The sequence below is a fragment of the Dendropsophus ebraccatus genome, chromosome 4, assembly GCF_027789765.1.
Source record: "Dendropsophus ebraccatus isolate aDenEbr1 chromosome 4, aDenEbr1.pat, whole genome shotgun sequence".
Taxonomy (NCBI): Eukaryota; Metazoa; Chordata; class Amphibia; order Anura; family Hylidae; genus Dendropsophus; species Dendropsophus ebraccatus.
Genome location: NC_091457.1, coordinates 57,356,836 through 57,374,509, shown reverse-complemented (window position 1 = coordinate 57,374,509; position 17,674 = coordinate 57,356,836). Strand labels below are relative to the sequence as shown.

General features: G+C 42.1%; 1 protein-coding gene across 1 annotated transcript in view; it reads right to left on the bottom strand.

Moving 5' to 3' along the window:
• Positions 1–7,476, bottom strand: part of SLC38A8 (solute carrier family 38 member 8) — a 29,017-nt gene extending 21,541 nt beyond the window's left edge. Inside the window, exons 1-3 of the mRNA XM_069968420.1 lie at positions 7,276–7,476; positions 771–969; positions 534–690 (exon numbers count right to left, since the gene is read on the bottom strand). Coding sequence (XP_069824521.1) covers positions 534–690; positions 771–969; positions 7,276–7,464 — 545 coding nt within the window. The 5' untranslated portion in view covers positions 7,465–7,476. The remainder of the gene's footprint in view (positions 1–533; positions 691–770; positions 970–7,275) is intronic.
• Positions 7,477–17,674: the final 10,198 nt, after the last annotated feature.

The following is a 17,674-nucleotide window of genomic DNA, read 5'->3' as shown; positions in this document are numbered from 1 at the left end:
GTTCACACTTACTTTTGCTCCTTCGCCCGTTCCCCCCCCCCCCCCCCCCCTTTTCTAACAATCAGACAAATGAAAATCAACTGATCTCTTTAGATCCCCAACAATTTCAATGGGAATTTATTTGCACCAGTTTGCATCGATTGATGTTTTTTTCAATTGCTTTACTTTTTTAAAACACAAAAAAGGGGCATGTACAAAAAGTACATTTCTGTCCAAAAAGGAAAAAAAAAAAAAAATGGAACACAAATGAAACAGACACTGCAAAATAAAAGCACACCTGACAAAAACCCAAAAGACTCCTTTAAAGTCAATAGTCTTCGGTATCTATCTGGATCAGTGTCCATTCTTGAACAGGAACGTCCATCCCAATTCCATCCATATTGTGATGTTACCATATACCTTGCACAGGCCGCTCACATGCCTTTGCTCTCATGAACAGGAGGTTGTGATCACTAAGGCCTGCACAGAATATACAGCACTGTTACCGTATACTACGAAAGGACAGTCCATTACATCATTTGTGCCTGGCTTACCTTGTATATTTCTGAAAACTGATTTCCTTGGGGATAGAGAGTGGAAGGATCACTACCAGGCAAAGGAGGCTCATTGCTAATCTTTCATCTGCATACCATGGTCGAACGTTATCCCCCATGTTGTCTGTTGTCACGTTCGCATGTAGAGAGTCACATACTACATAGAAGAACATAGGTCACACAACAGAGCATAGGTCATTGTAACGCATATAGAACATACCACAACCTGCAACTTACGTTTTTCCAGCTGATCTTCTACCACACGGAGAAAGGCTACAGAGATCATGAAGAGGTTGAATATGAAGCAGATTCCACAGAGTTTTCCAATGGCGGGGCCACACACTGCTCTAACCACACCCTGATATGTAGAATGATTACACAGGGATGAGGCATAACCAAGGATTACCAGACCACTGATCAAAAATATGAGGGAGCCCTAAAAATAAAGCACAACCATAAGAAACAGGTGTAGGATTTAGAGAGGTTTCACATCACAATTTCTACTTTCTTTAGCATAAACGCCAAAAAATGCTCCTGACATATACGTTAAAGGGGTTGTCCCGGCAGCAGAAGATGGCAGAAACCTTCTGTTCCTCAGCGCTCACTTCCAGCAATTCTTAGAAGAACACCTTCGGAGACATGGAGGAGGCAGATCCCAATCATCCCAGTACTGCAGCGAAATCATGCGCACATGATGATAGTGTTATGCACCTGACCCCTCCGCGTCTCAGAAGGCTTCCTTCTTATTGTACCCTTTCAGTGGCAGATGGCACCATGGAGGTAGCCACATAACAAATTAGTCTCTTCTGGACCATAATGGCACCCTTTCAACAGATATTTCTTAAACTTATGATATGTTAAATGGTTGACTGTGGCAGTATTCATATAACAAGTGTGTTTCTTTAAATGGTTCCATTTTATAGGATAATATAATTTATTATTCCTTTTTTTGTGCCCGGTATATTAATGTTACCGCAACCAAACAGATTGGATTGGGACCAAGGAAAAATGTGTGATGTGTAGCTCTACTATTGGGTTTCTGTAGTGTGAATTGATACTGTATGTTCTTTAGTTTCTCACCATAAATTAGCAGTTGCTGCTTACATTACTACAATTCACTTTATGGTCAACCAGGTGGGTGGGAGGCCATTCCTGATTCTGCTGTAAAGCTACATCCATCCCTTCCTTTATTCAATGTGTGATTCTCAGATTCTGAATTTAAAGCACAGCTCTGCTAACTACCCTAGAGTATAACAAACTATGGATGATCACATTCTATATAAGATCCCTTTCATTCCATGTCTTTTTACAATTAAAAAAAAAAAAAAAAAAAACGATCAGATCATGCACACTGAAACATTCTCTTTTGTCATAGTCCAGGGGAGAACATATCTTTTATATGTCATGTAATAGGACCCTAAACCCGCTTCATCAATAAGTGGATGTCATATAAACCTTATATGTACTGGTTGTCACAGTTACATCAATAGACATATGTAGCTATACATGCTAATAAAAATACAATCTGTTATATATGTAATATAGGGTGGGGGGGATAAAAAATACATTGTGCTTTTGTCTTGTACGCATCATGTCTTCTTTCAATTAGTTTGAGTGATTCGAGTCTAGTGGAATGACATATCTCATTCTTCCCTTGTTCACCAAGATGACATTATATCCCAAATGCAGTCCTAATAGAGAACCGAATAAAAGTAACTGGATCAGGAGATAGAAGAATGAAGCTGATCTGGTTAGAGCTTTCAGCGCACACAAAGATGTTCTCATATTGGGGAGAGAAAAATAAGCTTGGAGAAAAAGTCATTCTACAAGCACATAAGAGAAAAGGTTTCCATAGATTGTAAACACAATGACATCAGTGAAGCGGTCTTTAAAAAAAAAAAAAAAGATAAATAATGGTAGTTTTCATTGGGGTCCAGGAGCTTTTTTCGATTTTAAAACTAGGTACTGTAATTCCCTCTTCCCCTTAAGACACACACACAGAACGTGTTAGGCTGGGTATACCAAAAAGAAGAACATTCACAATAGGAATCCAATGTTCAGCCTTATTGTCCTGCTCAATGCATTGTCCGTATACATGGATGGTGTACAATGGAAATCTTAGCGGAACCCCAGACATCATGTACCATTATGAGGCCAAGGACTCTGAAAAAGTTTACATCTTTCTGAGCTCCTGGCATCATAATGATACATGATGCTGGGAGTTCCGATCCATTTCGTTGCACACTGTCCATATATATGTGGGAATGAGGCCTAAGGAGTATCACTCATACATAATCACATCTAAGGTTAGCTTCACATGTGAAATCCACTGAGAGTGGATTTTCATTCTGCGGTGAAAATGTAGCCCGGCAGCTGATAGGTTAAGTGGTCAGGAACTGCATTCTCACAGTGGAATGAAAATCCGCTGTGAGAATGTAGAGCCAAAGAGAATGACACTACAGAGTATCGCAGCAGATTCTGCTGGAGAACATGCAGCGTAAAATTTGCTGCAATACTGTACGTGTGAAGCAACTCTAAAGCTCCCAGGTCAAAAGGGTCAAATAAGCTTATAAATTACAATATTGTGTAAACCAGAGTTAAACTAACCATGTTTCCATAAACATGAGGTATTATTGAGATTTTCCCTGTGCTAATCTCAAGGGATTGTGGCTTTGATGGTGGGAGTCATTGTGTTCGTACTTACAAATTTCTTTATAAAATCAATGAAGGATGAGAGACATAGATCAGGCCCTAAGGTTAACACTCGGGACCAAATCCTTCGGCCTCATTCACACACGCAATTTGGCCCACAATTGCGGACCACAATACAGATGTGCATCTGTGCAATTGCGGGTCCGGCAGGACCTGGTTTTTTTTTTGTTTGTTTTTTTGCGGCATGGATCATGACCCCGTATACATTAACGGATGTTTGAATAGGACTATTGAAATGTATTGGTCCTAAGTGCTGACCGCAATTGTGGACAGAACTATGGACGCATGAATGGGACTTTTAAGTTTACCTGTCATCACAGCCGCTGCCAGATCATCAGTGAATTCCACTCTACAGACGGATGTTCAGGTATCAATTGATCCCATTGGATCAGAATGGGTGTTGTGCACATTGCAGTCTTGGTGTGTTTGTAGTTGTGGATACCAAAAAACACAGAGCAGAATTCACCGCTGATTTGGCAGCAGCCTTAACAGCTACACTTTAAGGCCTTATTCACATGTCCTGTAAAGTTTTCTGTAATTGCGAAACCGCAATCACGGTTCAATTTAGAGCACACTGATTTATATTGTGCCATTCACACAGTCCGTGTTAATTCTGAGCAGTAATCCTTTACATAAAAGAAAAGGACATGTTCTAGTGCGGATTGTGATTGCGGTACAGATTACGAATAGAAGTCTATGGGATCCGTATTTTTCACGGATGTCACATCCGTAACGTCTAAGACAAAACATGGATAAAATCTATGCAAACTGGTATTTTTCACATTTTACAGAAACAAATGCAGTTACAGATGATTTTACATGGATCAGAAAGAAAAAAAAAAAAATAGCGGGAGGTTTTGCGGCCCATGAAAAACACTGAACGAGGCCTTACGGTGTGTTCACACTGAGTAAAAAGTCAACTCTTTCAGTGGAGAGCGGAGGCGCCCTAAACTTAACAATGAGACACTGAGGCAGGCGGAATTCTGAGTGGAGTCCGTGGCAGAGATTCTTCTCGGGATTTTCGCCTCTTTTCCTCAGTGTGAATGCACCTTAAGGCTGGGTTCACACTACGTATATTTCAGTCAGTATTGTGGTTCTCATATTGCAACCAAAACCAGGAGTGGATTAAAAACACAGAAAGGATCTGTTCACACAGTGTTGAAATTGAGTGGATGGCCGCCATATAACAGTAAATAACTGCCCTTATTTCAATATAACAGCTTTAAAACTGTTTTAAAATAACAGCAAATATTTGCCATTAAATGGCGGCCATCCACTCAATTTCAACATTGTGTGAACAGAGCCTTTCTGTGTTTTCAATCCACTCCTGGTTTTGGTTGCAATATGAGGACCACAATACTGACTAAAATATACGTAGTGTAAACCCAGCCTAAAGATGTGTTCACAGGTTCAGATTTTTTTATGCCAGTTATTGCATACAAAGCTAGGAATGGAAGTCTCAGTCTTTAGCTTTAGGGAGCTCCTATATGCAACTCTAGTGGCCATGAAAAGTGCTTGCAATTATGGGCCGCGTTCATACTACGTATAACACCGGCCATTCTGTGACCCAGCCTGTATTGCAGTACCCGTGTGCACTGGCATCCCAATTCACCACTGCACACAATGGAGCGTGCAGCTCTGGCTGCATGCTCCATTGTGTGAACTGACATGTTTTGTTCGGCCGCTATTCAATGAATAGTGGCCGCAGAAAACTGACATGTCAGTTTTTTGTGCTGCCTGATGGAATCCCTTCTGGAGCGTATACTACGTGTATACGCTCCAGCCAGAATTCTATTCATTCCAATACAACGTATGTTTTGCATAAATCAGGGCCGTTGTGGCAAATTGCAACAACGTCCGTGATTTAAGCAGAACATACTTTGTGGGAACATAGCCATGAACTGTAAGAGGGACCTGGACCTGTGGTAGCCGGCAATCATCATTGAATTGCAAGGCAAAGGCCATATGGCAACAGGTCAATTGAAGGTAAATTATATCTAGGTTGTACGATCTGTCTGCAACATGCTGTTGTGTGACTTTTCTGCAAATTCTTCCATAACTAAGGTTAGGTTTACACTGCATTTTCGTTTCTGGTCAACACATTATTTTTTTTTTTCTCTCATAAAAAGTAACAAAACACAAAACACATATTACAACTCATACAAAGGCATGGTTAACCTTTGTCAAAATTAAACATACTATAAAAAAAACTGCGAAATAGAGAACAAAAATACAGTGTAAACCCTGCCCTACTGCTGGAAACTGATGTGGTGCTGTTATATACCACAACGCACCAGGATTATTTGTTTATACCCATAGGGTGGGTTCACACTGCAGAATCAGCGCGGATAAGTTCCGGCAGATGACATGTCAATTCTTTCGCAGACGGCGGAATCGGCCCCGCCATAGAATGGCACGGGCAGAGATGCATGTCGCTGTGAGCAACGGAATCTGCTGGAACTTTATCAGCGTGGATTCCGTAGTGTGGACCCACCCTTACAGCCGAAATTTTAATCTTAAAATAATTTAAAAATAGTCAAAATAGCCAAATTAAAGAGAGGCAGGCTTAAGTGTGACTTGCATTGAAGTCAATGCAACCAAAATCAAGTCAAAGGTTTTTTTTGTTTTTTTTTGTGACGGTCATGTTGCAGTCACACTATGTTGCAAAATGACACCATTTACTAACATTACATGAATAATATTTGCTTGGTCAGCTCAGCTTTAATTTTGTATTAGTAATTAGCCTAAGTGGCACTCCCTGTAGATCACAGAAATGGGTTAGGTTATATCTGTCAGATTTATAATATATGCATTTTAAAGAGTTCCTGTCATTAGTAAAAACTTTCGACATGTCAGGAGGAGTCCTCGTGCAGCACTCTCATGTTCTCTCTGCTCTGTTATGTAACCCAGACAGGTAAATTTTTTTACCCATAAAAAGGCAGATTTTCTTATAATAAATTATTGTGTTCCATTATTGTCAAGGGAAAAATTATCCATTAATGCACACACAAAGGGGAAGGGGGGAGGGGAAATCGAGATGAGGATTTATGGCAAAAGTTTTAGCTTAATTACAAACAATGGATTAACAAAAAAAATTCCAGAAATGATGCTAAGTCTCACTGCAAAGAGTTGATGAGCATGGTTAGGGGAATAGTAAATTTCTGAACATAGCTTACCTTGAGGGCAGGTCTATAATGCACAAATACATTGATGTAGTAAGCACTTAAAGACCAATACCAGCATCTAGTAACCAAACAAATCAAGCCATTCTGTCACATGTTTATAAGCGGACTCCGGAAATGGTAACAACCCTTATGGTATGTTTACATGGGTTTTATTAGCTGTGGATTTTCTGCAGCAGATTTGTATGGGAAAAGTCCACAGCATATTACAACAGTGGCAATTTTTTACTGTGGATACTCTGCAGGTTTTTGTGGGTCTTCCCCAATACCTTTAGGCTCTGTTCACACAGTGTCAACAATTTTTTTTTTTTTTTTTTACGGCTGTCATTTAATACCAACGATGGGTGTCTTTTGAACATGATCGTTATTTGTGGTCATCTTCTGATGTTAAATGATGGTCATCCAAAAAGGAAAAAAAAAAAAAAAAAAAAAAAAGGGAAAGCCTTCGACATAGTGTGAAAATAGCCTTAAGGGGATTTTTACGTGATGTGGATCTGCTGCTGATCAGTAGCAGAAAATCCAAGGGGAAAATCCACAAAAAAATTATAATAAATCAATATATTTAAAATTCTTTGCAGGTTAGGTGCAGAAAACCTGCAGCAGCTTCGCATTCTGTGAACATTCCTTAATAGGAAAATCAAACAATGACATTATATTGTTACAGACGTTGCTATGGAAACACAACCTGAAACAAAATCTGCACAATTTTTTAAAACAAATTTGCTGTTGCGCCATTTCCTTCTCACACCACCTATTGGGATGGAGGCCCCTGTATGTATGTACTATGGATCCACCATATTTCAGAAGCACTGAGAGCTCTAGCTGTGTATCTGGAGGCCATTACTTACCAGCTCCACTGTGACAGCTGTGTGCATCCCACCTGCTTTGTTGAACGCCCATGGAAAATTAAGGAGGCCAGCTCCCAATGCAGACTTTAGCATGATGAATATGGCTCCTATGGAAGATAAACTAGGGGCCCCACATTCTGCACCTGGCTTGGCCAGTAAGCTAATACTCTCTCTAGCCAGTTCCTCCATCCTCAAATGGTCCTTTTTTTCCTGAAACTTGCACGGGACAATGACTGTGTATGAGCTTTTAACTTCAACCAGGAGGACCTCCCATAATTCTGACCTAGATGGGCTTTCTTATTCTCACTTAACCCCTGAGCTCTCAGAAGAGAGAAGAGGCATGGAAGACAGGGAAGGTCCTTGCAGCCATTGGTCAGCACAGCCTGCCAGCACTGTCCCTAATCCACAGCAGGAGAGTGCTACAAGTTTCATTAGCAAGATTCCAGAATTAGGTAAATGATGTGACGGGACTGTGTGAGATACTGACAAGGAGTGTGTGTGATTAGAGAGAGGCCTCTCTGCAAACATATATTATCTCTCATGGAAGTGGGACCTTGTGTGCCCGGACTATTCCAGCTCTGCAAAGTGATCTCTTACTGAAGGTTACACAGTGTAAAATAACAATTAAATGCCATAAAATGTCTAGCGGCACCTTGTCAAATGGAATAAGCTGATATGGACATTTTAAGAGACCATCACGATAAATTTGGATGTGTTATGTCCTTGCTGCTTTATTGACAGGCATCTTATGAACTGGGCGGAAAGTGCTACGTTCAGTTTTATGTTTCTTTTTGTTTGTTTTTTTAAATGTCACAATCATGGACAAGCATTCATTAAATTGCTTCTTACACCATCCATTTCCCAGTGTTGTTCTATATAGTAAATGCTCCCTAGAGCTACGTTCACACTAGTTTTTTTCCTCTCAGTTTTTTTAAAAGAAAAAATGATGTCCGTCATTTCACTGTTTGGCCACTAGTGCAATGACGGCTGTTGCTACATTCTTGGTCAGGTGGACTGATTGGCCTTTGGATGTGTCTTTAAGGTACGGGGCAATTTTGATTTTTGCGATTTAGTTTTTTCCTCCTTGTGCATAAAAGGCCATAGCAGTTGCATTTTTTCACCTAGAAACCCACGTGAGCCCTTATTTTTTGCGCCACTAATTGTACTTTGCAATGACAGGCTGAATTTTTGCATAAAGTACACTGCGAAACCAGAAAAAAAATCAATGTGTGGTGAAATTGAAAAAAAAAAACACCGTTCGCCCTGGGGTAAAACTGATTTGTTATATATGTTCCACAAGTCGTTACGATTAAAACGATATGTAACATGTATAACTTTTCTTGTATCTGATGGCCTGTAAAAAATTAAAACCATTGTTTACAAATATACGTTCCTTAAAATCGCTCCATTCCCAGGCTTATAACGCTTTTATCCTTTGGTCTATGGGGCTGTGTCAGGTGTCATTTTTTGCGCCATGATGTGTTCTTTCTATCAGTACCTTGATTGCGCATATACGACTTTTTGATCGCTTTTTATTAACATTTTTCTGGATTTGATGCGACCAAAAATGCGCAATTTTGCACTTTGGGATTTTTTAGCGCTTACGCAGTTTACCGTACGAGATCAGGAATGTGATTAATTAATAGATCGGGCGATTACGCACGCGGCGATAGCACACATGTTTGTTTATTTATTTATTTACTTTTATTAATAACCTGGGAAAAGGGGGGTGATTCAGACTTTTATTAGGGGAGGGGGCTTTTTATTAATAATGACACTTTTTTTTTTACTTTTACACTTATACTAGAAGCCCCCCTGGGGGACTTCTAGTATAAGTGCACTGATCTCTCATAGAGATCTGTGCAGCATAGATATATACATATAGATATGCTGCAGAGATCCATGAGATAGGCACTCGTTTACTTCCGGCTGCTGCAGCCGGAAGTAAACGAGTGCCGAGCCGGGGACGGCGCCATCTTGGAGCGGTCCCCGGCCGGCTTCAGAAACGGAGATCGCTCGGAGGAGCGATCTCCCCACTAGACACCAGGGATGACGCTGCAAACGGTAATCGGATGCAGCTGTCAACTTTGACAGCTGCATCCGATTACTGTATTAGCGGGCACGGCGATCGGACCGTGCCCGCTAATACCTGCGGTCCCGGGCTACAAGCGGCACCCGGGACCGCCGCGGTTCAGAGCGCGGCCGCCGCGCGGCCCCGCTCTGAACGTCCTTACCGACCGCAGGGCGTAAATATACGCCCGCGGTCGTTAAGGGGTTAATTAAAAAGTACATCGAATTTAATAGTAAAAAATGGTGAAAGGACAGTGAAAAAAGAAAAAACAGTGTGTAAACAACAAAAAATAACATTTTCAATAGATGTCTAAAAATAATTGTCATGATCATTATTTTGTCCACGCAGACAATGTCCGTTATTTAACCCCTTAGCGACCCATGACGTATCTAATATGTCATGGTGCTGCGGGGGGTGTTCAGAGCGGGGTCCCGCTCTGAACGGCGCTGATCCCGGCTGACATGTGCAGCCGGGCAGTGCCTCTATTAGCCGACGCGGGTCCCGTTGCCGCACCGGCTAATTAAGCCTCTAAGTGCAGCTGCCAAACCTTTGATCCATGCATCCCTGGTGTCTAGTGGGACGGATCTCCCCCCGTAATGCGATCTCGGGGGGGAGATCCGTTCTTCTGCCCGTGCCGGGCCTCAGCGTCGCAATGACGCTGATCCCGGCTCGGCAATAGATTGCTATGGCCTGCAGCAGGCCATAGCAATCTATGACCGATCTGATGGATCTTTGCTGTGTATATACACAGCATTGAACTCTATGAGAGATCATTGCTGTTTATATACAAGTAAAAATAAAAGTAAAAATGTTTTTTTATTAATAAAAAATCCCCTCCCCTATTAAAAGTCCAAATCACCCCCCTTTTCCCATTTTATAAATATAAATAAATAAACAAATAAATAAACATATTTAGTATAACCGCGCGTGTAAACACCAGAACTATTAATTAATCACATTCCTGATCTCGCACAGTAAACGGCGTAAGCGCAAAAAAATTCCAAAGTGCAAAATTGCGCATTTTTGGTCGCATCAAATCCAGAAAAAATTTAATAAAAAGTGATCAAAAAGTCGGATATGCGCAATCAAGGTACCGATAGAAAGAACACATCATGGCGCAAAAAATGACACCTGACACAGCCCCATTGACCCAAGGATAAAAGCGCTATAAGCCTGGGAATGGAGCGATTTTAAGGAACATATATTTGTTAACAATGGTTTGAATTTTTTACAGGCCATCAGATAATATAAAGGTTATACATGTTATATATCGTTGTAATCGTTACAACTTGAGGAACATATATAACAAGTCAGTTTTACTATAGGGCGAACGGCGTAAATGCAAAACTCCCCGAAATCAGGTGAAAAAATGCAAGCGCTATGGCCTTTTAAACATAAAGTGGAAAAAGCAAAAGCGCAAAACGAAAATTGGCTTTGCCCTTAAGGGGTTAAAGAGGATGTACCACCAGGTACATCCTCTTGACTTTAACACACCGATAGATCAGCGCCGTCATGGGGAAGCCGGTGCCGCGGTCCGTTTTTTGAACCGCAGCCCGGTTCCCGTGTACGGCGCTGTTTTATGGTTTTGGCACAAAAACTGCAGTGACAGTTATCTAAAAAACTGTTGTGTGTGTTTCCAGCCTTAAACCATGTTCACACAGGGTATGAACATCAATGCCTGACATGTTCACCTGGCCAATACTGCAGCATCGGTTGAATGAACATCACTTTAATTGGAATGCGGGTACATTCAGGTGTTCCTGCACTCCAATTTACCATAGACCAAAGTATGGCCGCACTATAAAAAGAGCCTAATTTTTACGGCAATGACTGGCTGAAAGGATAGTTCCTGTGGGTCCGTTACGAAACGAGAATTCTATGGGGGCACAGAGACAGGTGAGTAGGACTTCTTTGTTATGTTTTTTCCTAATCCCAAATAACCCTTTTTAATGGTTCCTAATCTTAACATTGCTCCAATCTTGTGCTGCAACAAACACAGCTACAGTAGATGTTAAATATTCATTTTGTTTTGCCATTCTAAAGCCTATGTGGATTATTTGAGTTTGATAGGTTGATATCATTTACATTACATCTGTGTAGTAATTGCCATTAGCTCATATGTCCTCTGCTCAGTCATTACATATACTGTATAGTACTGCAAATAAAAAATAGGTTATTTATGAATAAACACTATATATTATTTAAGGGGGCTTTAAAAGGCACAAGCCTCATGCTCTAGAACCAGGAAATATGTATGCAATATACAGCTGAACATTCTAATGGTAGAGATCAGCCAGCTATGCTACATATGAAAGGACATCCCTTGTGATATTATGGAGGCAACCCCTGTGGCATTATGATCCGATGCCTTAAGGGTCCATTTCCACAGAAAGATTAGCTGCCTAAAATTTGAAGCCAAAGCCAGAAACAGATTATAAACAGAGATCAGGTCATAAAGGAAAGCCTGAGATTTCTTTTCTTTTCAAATCCATTCCTGGCTTTGGTTTCAAATCTTTGGCAGATAATCTGTTAGATAATCTTTCTGATAGAATACAGAAATCAGCCATTACATTAAAATTCACTACCTATGTACAATGGTGCCTGTCAAGGGCTGGGTTACACTTGACAGCAAGTGCACAGTTCAGTAAATAATATCAGGGGCTATGGTGTATATTATAATTAATATCAGGGGTCAGAGTGTGATTTATAATTGATATTAGGGGTCAGAGTGTGTATTATAATTAAAGGGGTACTTTGGCCATAGAAATGTTTTTATATATTGCTGAAGTTATATAAAAAAGCTATTCTTTAATGCAGAGATGTAAATGGTGGTGGGATCGTTCAGCGGGGGTCCCAAGGGGTCCCCCTGGGGACCGTGTTGAGATAAGAATAGGCTCTTTATTATTTTCTATATAACATATTATAATGAATATCTGGGGGGACAGTGTACATAAGTAATATCAGAGAGCACAGTGTGTATTATATATAATCTTATACACTTTCCACCACATTCACTTATTTTCTGCTAAGTCATGAAAAAGGGCTGTCCGCCTAAGAATGTTAGGCTATGTTCACACAACATCTTTTTTAGGCAAAATAACATCTGTTGTTTGATAATAAGGGCTGTAAATAATTTTCATGATAAAACTTAAGGCCAGGTTCATGCAATGCATGAACAATGGTCGTTGTTGCACTGAAAAATGCATTGTTTCAATGCACTTTGGCTGGCAATAATTGACACGCATTGACACAAACAATGTGTGGCCGTGGTTTGCATTGATTTCAATGCAGCTTCTTTTTTTATGACAAGAACGGACGTTTTAATTGCTAACAATGGCAGTTCTTGTCATAGAAACTGTGTTGTGTGAACAGGGCGTAAAACTGTAAAACCAAATCAAAAGTGTCGGGGGCAACATAGGCAAGAACTCTGCACTGTTTGGAACATTTTTTTATTTTTTTAACAAGACTAGAGATATTGGTGACATGATTTTCTTGTTTACCTAACAAACTGGTCATTAGTGAATCGACCCTAATGGTGCATTTACACAGAGAGATTTATCTGACAGATTTTTGAAGCCAAAGCCAGGAACAGAATATAAACAGAGAACAGGTCTTAAAGGAAGAACTGAGATTTCTCCTCTTTTCAAATCCATTACTGGGTTTGGCTTCCAAAATCTGTCAGATAAATCTCTCTGTGTAAACACACCATTAGGCCACGCAGTCTTGTAGGTAAACAGCTTGTAAACCACACAGCCATTAACCCCTTAACGACATCAGGCGTAAGTATACGCCCCCGCAGGGTGGGCTTTAACGCAAACGGGCGTATACTTACGCCCGATGTTTCCCTGATCGCTGTGTGTCCACACACATCGCTGTGTGTCCACACATACAGATCAGCATATAGCAGCTAAATTCAGCTTTCCGGATCATCGGTGACCCGGTGACCCGGAAAGCAATGGCGATTGGTGCTGTCCGAGATAGCACCAATCGCCATGTGTCCCCACCAAAGATGGCGCCGATGCCACCCCCACGATCGCCGTGATAGGCCGGCCAGTACCGGCCGGCCCATCGCGGCGATCATACTGTAAAAACACAGTTTTGCCGGGTTCTGCACCCCTCAGCTAGGTAGCTGAGGGGTGCAGAACAGGTGTGTGTGGTGCAGGTGTACCATACTCACCTGATCTGGGCGTCCGGAGCGAAGATCTGCGGTCCGCGCCGTCCTCGCGTCTTCTTCGCTTCACTTCCGGGTTCGGTCGTCCAGCGTCGGAAATCTTCGGAAACGCTCGGGTCCTCGGGTTCGGCGGGTCTCGGCAATCTCCGGAAGCGTCGCTCTACTGCCCCCTAGCAGCTTTTTTTTTTTTTTTTTTTTTTTTTGCGCCCTTACGCCGCTGAGTGCTGATCAGCATCGCACATAAGTGCGCCGCTGATCAGCAACTCCTCCATTTTGGCGTAGGGGCGTTTTTTCCCCCCTATATTCTACCGCCACTGTCTGCTGATAAGTGCCGCACATAAGTGCGGCATTTATCAGCAGCTCCTTTCTTGGCGTAGGGATATTTTTTCTTACTGTCAAAAAAACACGTAAAAAACTACACTACACCACACTACATGGAATAAAGTTTTACACTACACCACTACACATTTACATACCCCATATATCAATCCCCGTATAAAGATAGCCCCCAGGGTGTTTTCGGCGTCAGAGGCATACGCTATTATTGCCTCCGACACCGAAACAGCCAGTGAGGATGAATGGGGGGATCCTTCTTTCCTCCATTTATCCTCACCGTTCTCATCATCCAGTGACATGTCTGGGGGTAGCGTAGCGTACGCTGCCCCCCAGACACGTCTTTTCCGCCAGAACCATCCCAATAAGAGATCATGGTATGGCGTCAAATTCTACAAACTCTGTGAGAGTACCTCAGGGTACACTTACAGATTTAGGGTACGTGCACACTGCGGAATGGCGAAGGATAACCCTTTGTGCATTCCGCAGCTGGCACCCGCCGGCGGACTGATGGAGGCGCGCGTCTCCGCCCGTGTCATAGATTCCATTCTATGCACGGGCAGATTCCGTTGTCCGTCCAAAGAATGAACACGTTCATTCTTTGGACAGAGGGCTGAATCCGCCCGTGCATATAATGGAGTGTGACACGAGAGGAGACGCGCGCCTCCATCAGTCCGCCGGCGGGTGCCAGCTGTGGAATGCACAAAGGGTTATCCTTCGCCATTCCGCAGTGTGCAGGTACCATTACAGTGTATGAAGGAAGGGACACCCAAATCCTGCCCCCAGATGCCCCCCCATCCTTGGAGTTAGTAGGGAGATCGTTTGGGAACTGATCTTCCCACTGCTGGATAAAGGTTACCACCTGTACGGGGATAACTTTTATACCAGCACCCCCTCTTCCGGTCCCTCGCTGCCCGAGCTACTGTAGCTTGCGGCACGATCCAAAAATATCAGAAGCAGTAATAAAGCCCTAATATTTAGCAGCCATGGAGCGGAACCAGCGCTTCTGGATATGAAGGACGCCGTATCGCACCAGGACAACATTTTCCAGGTGACGTCCCCCACACTGGAAAACAGGAGACCCCAGAAGAAGTGCAGAGTGTGGGGTAACAGGGGGATCAGGAAGGACACCATTTTCCAGTGTGACACCTGTCCTGATCCCCCCGGCCTCTGCATACAGGATTGCTTCAAGGCGCACCACACGTCATTGGGGTTCTACATTATCTAAATTCTGTCCCTTATTCCTATTTCAGGGGTCACGTTGATCCAGGGATTATTCTGATTGCCATTATGGAGTCAGGAAGGAATTTTTTCCCTGTGATGAGGCTACTGTCAACTGCCTTACAAGGGTTTTTTTTGCCTTCCTCTGGATCAACACAGGTTGAATTTGATGGACACCTGTCATTTTCAACCTTATAAACTAATAATTGGCCTAATACCCCCAAATAAATTAGAATTGTCCCTTTTCCCCAGCTAAATAGGTATGGCCGCCATTCCCATTAGAGGATGCCATGATGCAATTACAAAGCCTCTGTGCGGCCAGGACAGTAGAAACCCCCCACAAGTGACCCCATTCTGGAAACTACACCCCATAAGGAATCTAACGAGGGGGGCAGCGGGGATATGGCCCCCTGGTGACGGGCACATTTGTGGCGTGAAAATGAAAAAATAGTATTTTTTATTTTCACGGTACATGTTCTACATATGTGCCCGTCACCAGTGGGGTCCATATGCTCACTGTACCCCCTTGTTGGATTTCTTATGGGGTGTAGTTTCCATAATGGGGTCACTTGTGGGGGGTTTCTACTGTCCTCGCAGCACAGGACCTTTTTAATTGCGACATGGCCTCCATCCTCCATTCCAGCCTCTAAATGGCGCTCTGTCCCTTTGGTGGCTTGCCCTGTGCCCATATGGCACATTTTGTCCACATGTGGGGTATTTTCGTACTCAGGGGAAATTACTCTACACGTATTGTGTTCACTTTCTTTTTTAACCCCTTGTGTAAAAGGAAAAAAATCAAGGCTAGACTAACATATAGTGTAAAAAATGTTTAATTTTTACACTAAATTATTGATCTTGTTCGGAAATACCCCACATGTGGACATAAAGCACCATGCGGGTGCAGGGTAAGCCTCCAAAAGGAAGGAGCGCCATTTGGATTTTGGTGGTTGGATTTGGCCAGAATGGATGATGAACGCCATGTCCCATTTACAGAGCCTTTGTGCTGCCAAAACACTGAAAACCCCCCACAAGTGACCCCCCACATTCTGGAAACTACACCCCTCAAGGAATCTAATAAGGGGTGCAGTGAGGATATGGACCCCTTGATGACGGGCACATTTGTGCCGTGAAAGTGAAAAAATCAAAAATTTTCACTTTCACATCACATTGTTCCACATTTGTGCCCGTCACCAGTGGGGTCCATATCCTCATTTCACCCCTTGTTAGATTCCTTGAGGGGTGTAGTTTCCAGAATGGGGTCACTTGTGGGGGGTTTCCAGTGTCTCGGCAGCACGAGGGAAGCATGACCCTTGAAATCCATTCCAGTAAAATACAGCTTCCAAAAGCCAATTGGCGCTCCTTCCCTTTGGAGGCCCGTCCTGCGCCCGCTTGGCACTTTATGTCCACATGTGGGGTATTTCTGTACTCGGGAGAAACTGCGCTACACATTGGTGTTTTTTTTTTCTTTTATCCCCTTGTAAAAATGAAAAATGAAGGCTAGAACAACATTTTAGTGTAAAAAATAGAATTTTTCCTTTTTTACACCACATTGTTCTGAAAACCTGTAAAGCACCTGTGGGGTTCAGATCCTCACCGAACCCCTTGTTACATTCCTTGAGGGGTTTAATTTTCTAAATGGTGTCCCTTTAGGGGTGTTTTTTAGGTTTTGGCACCCCAGAGCCTCTGCCAACCTGAAGTGGTACAGTCAGAAATGACCAAATATAACGGAGGCGTTGAAATTCACTAGGCGCTCCCTTATATCTGAGGCTTGTGGTTGCGTCAAATAGCGCAATAGGGCCACATATGGGGTATTTCTATAAACTGCAGAAACGGGGCAATCAATATTGGGGTGCATTTCTCTGCTAATAGGTTTATCATTATGAAAGATATTGGATTACAATAAAATCTCTGCACAGAAAATAAAAATTTTCTAATTTCTTACACACTTGGCTTTTATTTCTGTGACTCCCCTAAAGGGTTAAAAAAACTTTCTGGATGTGCTTCTGCAGAGTTTGGGGGGGTGCAGTTTCTGAAATGGGGTGCTTTGTGGGGCTTTCTAACATACAGTCCCCTCAAATACACTTTAAGGCTATGTTCACACTACGTATATTTGAGGCTGTATATTTGAGGCTGTATAGCAACCAAAACAAGGAGTGGATTGAAAACACAGAAAGGCTCTGTACACACAATGTTGTAATTGAATTGATGGCCGTCATTTAATGGCAAATATGTGCTGTTATTTTAAAACAACGGCTGTTGTATTGAAATAATGGCAGTTATTTACCGTTATATGGCGGCCATCCACTCAATTACAACATTATGTGAACAGAGCCTTTCTGTGTTTTCAATGCACTCCTGGTTTTGGTTGCTATGAGGAACTGACATGAGGACCAAATACAGCCTCAAATATACATAGTGTGAACCCAGCCTAAACCTGAACAGGTCCCTAAAAATATCTGATTTTGAAATTTTACTGAAATTTTGGAAAATTGCTGCTTATGTTTTAAGCTTTCTATTGTCTAAAAAAAATGAAATATAGTTTAATAAAAGCTACCAACATAAAGTAGACATGTTGCTAATGCTATTTAATATATAATTTATGT